This window comes from Lactuca saligna, chromosome 1 (genome assembly GCF_052625555.1).
Source record: "Lactuca saligna cultivar CGN05327 chromosome 1, ASM5262555v1, whole genome shotgun sequence".
Taxonomy (NCBI): Eukaryota; Viridiplantae; Streptophyta; class Magnoliopsida; order Asterales; family Asteraceae; genus Lactuca; species Lactuca saligna.
In genome coordinates, this window is record NC_136417.1 from 42,214,913 (window position 1) to 42,222,490 (window position 7,578).

Genomic DNA, 7,578 nt, shown 5'->3' on the forward strand with positions numbered 1-7,578 from the left:
CCTTTAAAATTTGAAAAGACAATTTAACCCTTATTATTATTTTTTTAATTTTCTTTATTTGTTTTAATTGTTTTATAATTAAGAAAAAGCAAAAAATAAAAATAAAAGTAATAGGATGGGTCCACCCCACTTACTCTTTCTCTCTCTCTCTCTCTCTCTCTCTCTCTCTCTCTCTCTCTCTCTCTCTCTCTCTCTCTCTCTCTCTCTCTCTCTCTCTCTCTCTCTACATCTTATTCCAGATAGGATCATCTCAACCAAACTCACCAAACCCACCACCACCCAATTCACAAGTCAAAATCAAGCTTCCCACCAAAATCATCTTCAAAGATCATGAAACCATCACAACATTTAACCCCTGTGATCTCATTCAACCCCCCAAGAATAGACTCGGTGGTGGATCCTTAGGCCCACTTTACTAAGTTATCGTCCTACTATGGCTCCATTATCACAATCAGAAAGATCTGTAAAAACATCACCCATGGCAGCAAATTCGAGCACTGGGTTAATATTTCCGGCGCCCTTCGTGGCAACCGGTGGTTGTTGCCGCTCTGATTTGGTTTTTGGTACGGCAGCAAAGCGTTTGTTATTCATGACTACTTATGTTTAGGCAGCTTGGAGGAGTTCCTACATGGTAAGCAATCCCATAATTAAAAACTAAAGTTTCTAAATTTTACCTTTAAGTGATTTCAATTTCGCAAGAAGCGAAGGCGTTCAATTTATGCCGTTAAATTGGGAAATCGGATAGGAAATAGCGCTCGTAGCAACGAAAGCAGTAGCATCGATTCACAATCATGGTCTTCTCAGTGGGGTGATAAAATCATCTAACTTTTTGATTCAAAGCGACTTCTTACCTCGTCTTTCCAGCTTTGAAACGTTTGTGGTCGGAAAGAATGTGTTACACTTTGGGGATTTCTATATTGGAGATTATCACCGAAAAGAAACCTTCGATGCCTAATTTGGGGTAGCATGTAATGGAGAAAAGAAAGAGAGAAGGACTGAAAGGTTTTCCCATTAGATGAGAAAGGAACAAGGGTGGGGAAGATGGTGGGTAGAGAGAGAGAGAGAGAGAGAGAGAGAGAGAGAGAGAGAAGGGGGTTGGGTGAGATTTTAGTTTTTATTTTTTATTTTCAATTATTTAAATACCAAAGAAAATAAAGAAAATAGAAAAAAGAAATAAAAAGGGTAAAATCGTCTTTTTAAGTGCATCAGGGACTAAAAACCTGGAAAAACCTTGATTTTGAACCTTCCATGCAAATCAAAAACTTTTTGGACCCCATCCAAAGTTTTTAACAAACCACAAGGACCAATTTTACAGTTTTGTCATCCAAATATCCTAACAAAATGTTTTGAATACAAATTGTCCACTTAGACAATTCAAATCCAAATAATGAATAGTTTTATATGAAAACAATTGGAAGTGGATTGGGTAGATTTTTCCGCCCATGTCTCCTAGATCTTTTGATGTAATACTTGGTTTACTACCATCCAAGAACAATGTGAAAGGGTCCCTTTAAGAAATTTGCATGAAAGCTAGGAAGATTAAGTGTTGTTATTTATGAGTGGGAAAATGACCTATAAAGATAACATAGTTCTCGTTTTGTATACGTTTAGTGTTTATTGTTTTTTCCTTGTAAAATAAGTTATTTAACTTATTTTTTGTACACATTCAATCCTTATGACTAGCTATTCCAGGTTAAGTTCTCAATTCGTACACATTTAATCCTTTTTTTTTTTTTTTGCAAAATAAGTCATTATTGTTTGTGTATACATTCTGTCATTATGACCGTTTTTTTTTAGGTTTTTACTAATGTGGCATCCTATGTAGGACAATAATTAATAAGATGTTCTCATAAATGGTTGTTCCCTCACTTATAAAACAAAATAACACCCTGAAAGAAAAGTTTAGAGTCTTTTCTAATTCCATGGTATGTTGATTTTGACCATTTTTTTGCAAATAGTTTTTCTTTTTATTCTTTACAAATTGGCCCCGAATTTCGAAGATGAGTTTACAGTTGTTAAAGAGGAGGTTTCATGTTCTTACGTGTAACCCAAAAGAACTTTATTATTATTAGTAGTAGTAGTAGTATAACCAACTCTTATGAATATGAACACTATTTCTAACAATTGAAATCATTATGGTTTATATATTTCTTCACTTGATGTAATATAGATATTGCTATTGAATAAATTTTATATTGGTATTAAAAATAGTTGGTATTGTACTATCATAATTACTAATATCAATAGTACAGTGTTATTACCAAAACCAGGAGTTCAAAAAAACAAAACAAAGACAAGTAATCCATGATTCCAGTGTTCAGACGAGCCACATATGAAAACACCTTATTAATTATTATCATTAATTATTATCACATATAAGATGTCATTTGTGTTGTCACATATAAAATGTCATTTGTGTGCATGTATGTGTTTGTGTGAGTAGAGAGAGAGAGGTAGGTGGGGTAGGTGATGTTTTTCTTTTTATTTTTTAATAAGAGAAATAAGAAAATAAGTACAAATATTTAAAAAAGAATTATTGAATGATATTTTTGTCATTTTAGGTTTGGATCAAAACCACGTAAAGTATCTAAAATTGAACTACTAATGCATCATCAAAGGTTTTATATTCACACCGATACAGTCATAGCTTTTTAGTGTAGTTGTTTGAAGGACCATATAATGATAAAAAGTCATAAAACTCAAACCAAGTACTCTATAAATAGACCAAACTTAGAGAGTCTGTAATGACAAAACTCAAACCACTTTGGCAAACAGAATAGACAAATTAACATTTGAAACCAACTACCCTATGCATAATATCACAATCCTTACTCCCTAATATACTCTACACATGTTATGATATTCTTAGCATCTATTAGTTTGGATTTAAGGACCACATATTTTATTTAACAAAGTATCTGAATACGCTGGGTGTTGTTTTGATACAGTGTAAATTTGATTATTCCTTTTCACTTTTATATAATTTGATAAATCTAATTCTACTTCTTATTTCTTCATCTTTTAAGGAGAAATATAACCAAATTTAACTTTTTCAACTACTCAGGACACAATCCAGTGCATATAATCAAACAAGAAAAAAAAAAAAAAAAAAAAATCCTTCGTTTTTTTGTTTCCTAAATACAATATAGCAACCAAGTAACAAAAACCATGGTGGGGTGCATAAAGTATGTGATTACTGATATTCTGAAAAAGTACACTCATTGAGGTGGTGGAGGTGGTGGATGCCCTTGAAAACCTTGTGGTGGTGGTGGCGGCATCCCCGGCCTACCACCAGGTGTGAAGTTTTGCATACCACCACCGTAAGATGGAGGAGGTGGTGCAGGGAGGTTGCCACCAGGCGGCATAGGCCGTGGTCCATTTCCCATTGGAGGAGGCGGCGGTGGTGGCAAAGCTCCTTGTGATGAAGGCGGTGGCGGTGGTGGTGCTTGTGGTGGTGGAGCTAGAGGCCGAGGTGGTGGGACTCCAGGAGCTGATGTTCCATTCGTTGTTCCACCTGATTGAGGCTTATTTGTCTCTGGTGGCTTTGTTTTGAAATATAACTGCAACTGTATAATAATAATAATAATCAATAAAAAAAAATGTCACAACTCATAACACTACTGATTCATAAAGAGATGAAGGGCAAAAAGTATTACAGTAAACATTTTGGAATCTGGGTCCCAATGAGAGAAGAACTTAGGGGTAGATTTGTCAATTTCCGTACTGGGAACCTACATTAGGAAATGCCATGTCAGCAGTAGTAGAGTTGAAAGTAATAAAAAAAGATGGAATATAAATACCTTAAATCCGATGATTTCATATGGTTCAGCAGCAAATAAAAGAAACTGATAATTCTTGTCAAAAGATTGCACTCTCTGCATATGAAATATGGCTATGTTATATGCAAGATTTAATTAAAAAAAAAAAATGATTTTAAGAAACTGAGGAATAATAAAAACACAGAATACCTGCTCAAAGGATGACATAAACCGATGTCTTGGTTTTGTAAGATCTTCAATTTCAGGATATTCAATCTGCATTAGCAGAAAATGAAATAAGAAAAATGCATATAACTTGTTACAATCACCAAAGATTAAATAAGTATTGACTTTGGGTGTTTTTGGTCAAAGTTTGGATTTAAAGAAATGGTGATTATATGGGGAATTGAATTACTATGATGAAATTTTGTTAATTACAACTCAAAGGAATGCAAGGTTATGAAATCTACCAACCTTGAAAGTCAAACATCTAAATTGGTAAATTTCAAGAAAGTAACTACATTAGACTTTTATGATCCTAAGTTGCTTGATCTCATGTTCAAAAGTCCATAGATATTGATGATAAAGATAAACAATTCAAATCATTTAAAGACAGTTTCACAATTATCTAAATCTGTAATGTTTTTTGTTAATAGAGCACTGAGAAGAAAAAAAAAAGGCATACCTGGAAGAGCAAAGACCTTTGCTTTGTTTCTGGATCAAATTGTTTTGTCACTCTGTAACCAGGGCGCCCAATTTTAACTACAGAACCATTAAAACGAGTTTAGAGCATGAATCACAAGAAATGTGAAGGAAATTATTGAAGGTGTAGAACTGGAAAGTTATTTGACTGAAAAAACTATGCTCCTGTTCAAGGAATTAGCAAAAGTGATGTTGAATTGAGCTCAAAACATCTAAGGTGTTGTTCAGCACCTGTCTTTCGGAGATTAACTGCACGCTTATGAGGCTGAGGCTGTGCAGGAGCATCTTTCGCCTCGCGAGCAGCTCTCTTCGCCAAATTGGTCTGATGCCTTTTCCCCTGTGTGTGCGCCAAGTAATTCCCCTCATTGTTATGCAGTGTTAAGCATAGCTTGCACTCGTAACTACGAAGGATTGAATTTAAAGACACAAGTACATATTAGCTTTGTTCGTCATTATCAGTTGATCACAAATGTCGCCATGTTTCAAGAGAGATTAGGGTTTACCTTCCAAGGTGATTGCGCATGAAATATGGATCTTTGGCAAGATCGATGGTCTCAAGGGCGAGCCTCCGCAGCCTCTCACGGCGGTCGATGGCTTCGTTTTGGGCTGAGGCGGCGCCACCGCTCCCAGGCTTCGAACCCCATTCTCTATCCATCTTCCTTTGTTTCCGCCTTTGCTTCGTCTATACTGTCTATACTTCTACTAACGGACGGTAGGAATGTAAACTATATATGGTCAAATTTATGAATGTTATGAATTTTTTTTTGGAAAGGCAACTTCCTAACGAGGGTTTTCGGGTCAGTTTTCGCGTACCGATTAATCCCCGCTGCAAACATAAAGCTTTGCCTCATGCCCTGGAGTCACTGCAGACGAACCTCCATGGCCACAAGGACTGAGTGGTGTCAGGATTTGAACATGAGTCAATAGGTTATCCACCATATCTTCCACATGTCTTACCAAATCACCACAACCAAGTGGTTAAATGTTATGAATTTTGAAATCTTAGTAATAGTTTTGTAACAAAATGCATTATTGAATTAAGTGAATTTAATAATGAAATTTTATATTTGAGTAAAAGGTAAAATGAGAAATTTTATAATTTTAAATGACAACTTCATTACGTAATAGATTAAGACCTAGCAATCGTGTCGTGTCGTGTTTGGGTTCGAGTGTTGTGAGTTGGCGAATTGGTGGATCAAAATATGTCAACACAAACACGACCCATTTAAATATACAAGTCACGGGTTGGCGGGTTTGAGATATAAACTCATATATGATCCGCCAACCGATTTATTTATACGGGTTCACAGGTTGTCGGGTTCGTGTGTCAAATTTGGGTTTGTGGGTTAGATTCTATAAATAAAATTGATAATTAAACATGAATGAATTTTTGATAGTTGATGCAAACATATCCGAATTTTAAACACTTAAGTCTTAAACATCCAAATGAAAATTAAAAACATTCATAGAAACGTATTCAAACTAAACATTAATACAAACATTGATAATTCAAGTGCTAAAGTAATAGCCACAATTCCCAATTTTTTCTCCCAAAAAACAAAGTTAATTCTCCAGCACCATTTCGATATCTGATTTCGATCACAGAGTAACAAAGGGGAGAGTGGTACTGTGTGAGACTGGAAGTCTGGAAGAGAGAGATACGCTCATACGCGATTTGATTTTGAGATTATTATTTAGGGCAAATGGGCAAAATGGTTACAGAATTATCCTTATAGGTTATGACTTACGATCTTAGGCCATCCACCACGAGTCAAAATGTCAAAATAGTCAAATGGTCTATGAATCAATGGTATATATATATATATATATATATATATATATATATATATATATATATATATTATATATATAATACTTATTAAATATTAATACTTGATACATAAATACATTTAAAAATAAAATAATTTTTTTATCAAAAATATAAACGGGTTGGCGGGTCAACCCGTTTATTTTTTGAGAAACTCATATATGACCCGTTTAATAAACGGGTTGGTTGGTTGGCGGGTTGAAAAAATCAACCCAAACCCATTTATTTCGTGTCGCGTCACAAATCGTGTTGCGGGTCGTGTCACAAGTCGTGTCGAGAATTGTCAGCCCTATTTAAGACCCATAAATGTATAGTCAAAAGTGTCTTAATGAAATTGTTAAGCACGTTCCCATCTTCGTGTCTCTGTAAAGTACATGAATTTTGGAGTTAGAATGAAGAAGATATGATAATGCAAATTGCAAAGATAGAAGAAAATAGTGAAAACTTGGAATTTGAAACAAGAATGGAATCAACTGAAATGCAAGTTACACGATGCAAATTAATGGAAGTATGCAACATGTGGAGCCAGTTTTGCTGTAGAATGGTGATGTACATTGTCATTTTCGATTTCGGCAACGTATAATGAGAACATGTCGCGTATGAGTAGGTAATACGTAACACAATGAAAGTAAGATGTTGGAATAACCTATGTACGAACGTGACACGTAAGGTTGGTAGTAGATTGCGTGTAAGACTAATTTGGCGCAACACGGTGAAGTATATTACTATTGTTGGAGTAGGTAATGTATTGTGCTTACACGATACGTAGTTTGAGGGTTACACGATGTGTACCAAAGTTGGTTGCCTAGTTGGTAACAAGTTAAGCGCAACGTGTTCACATTTAATGACGGATGTGATGCATACAAGTCATATAGGTGACACACAAGCTGCGATTCAGATAACGAGAAATAAGAAGAGGGAGGTGATATCTGGAAGAGAATCCTGTTGGATTAGTGTCTAAGTCCATAACTATTTTGGTATGTACTTAACCCGATTGTGCATGGTCCTTTTGGGTTGCCTTCACACTGGTGACTAGACAATATGATTGTTAAGGAGAGAGGTTGGTTTATTGTTAAGAATAATAAATAAGGGTATAAATATGATTTGTTAATATATTATATAAATAATATATTAATTTGGAATCATATTATTAATTAGTATTAATCAGAAATTAATTAGAAATTAATTTCAAGATTAAAGGAATTAATTAAAAGTACATGGGCTGTTTTGTAATTATTTGATAGTTGAGACTTTGGGCTATTTGGATCACCTTTATTAAGGCTTGAACGA

General features: G+C 34.7%; 1 protein-coding gene across 1 annotated transcript; it reads right to left on the reverse strand.

Annotated features, from left to right (window-relative positions):
• Nucleotides 1-3,034: 3,034 nt before the first annotated feature.
• On the reverse strand, nt 3,035-5,176 carry LOC145034197 (hydroxyproline-rich glycoprotein family protein). The gene is made up of 7 exons (XM_078982568.1): nt 4,964-5,176; nt 4,692-4,861; nt 4,444-4,520; nt 3,969-4,034; nt 3,801-3,875; nt 3,657-3,731; nt 3,035-3,566 (listed from the first exon to the last, which is right to left on the reverse strand). Exons 1-7 carry the CDS (start codon nt 5,113-5,115, stop codon nt 3,219-3,221), a joined length of 963 nt encoding a protein of 320 aa, XP_078838694.1. The 5' UTR covers nt 5,116-5,176; the 3' UTR covers nt 3,035-3,218.
• Between the last annotated feature and the right edge of the window lie 2,402 nt (nt 5,177-7,578).

Excerpts from the sequence above, each read along its gene's own strand:
- LOC145034197 (XM_078982568.1), bottom strand. The coding sequence starts at position 5,115 with ATGGATAGAGAATGGGGTTCGAAGCCTGGGAGCGGTGGCGCCGCCTCA. Across the intron at positions 4,521-4,691 it reads AGTTAATCTCCGAAAGACAG|TTAAAATTGGGCGCCCTGGT; the intron begins GTGCTGAACAAC and ends ATGGTTCTGTAG. Across the intron at positions 3,567-3,656 it reads CAGATTCCAAAATGTTTACT|TTGCAGTTATATTTCAAAAC; the intron begins GTAATACTTTTT and ends ATTATTATACAG.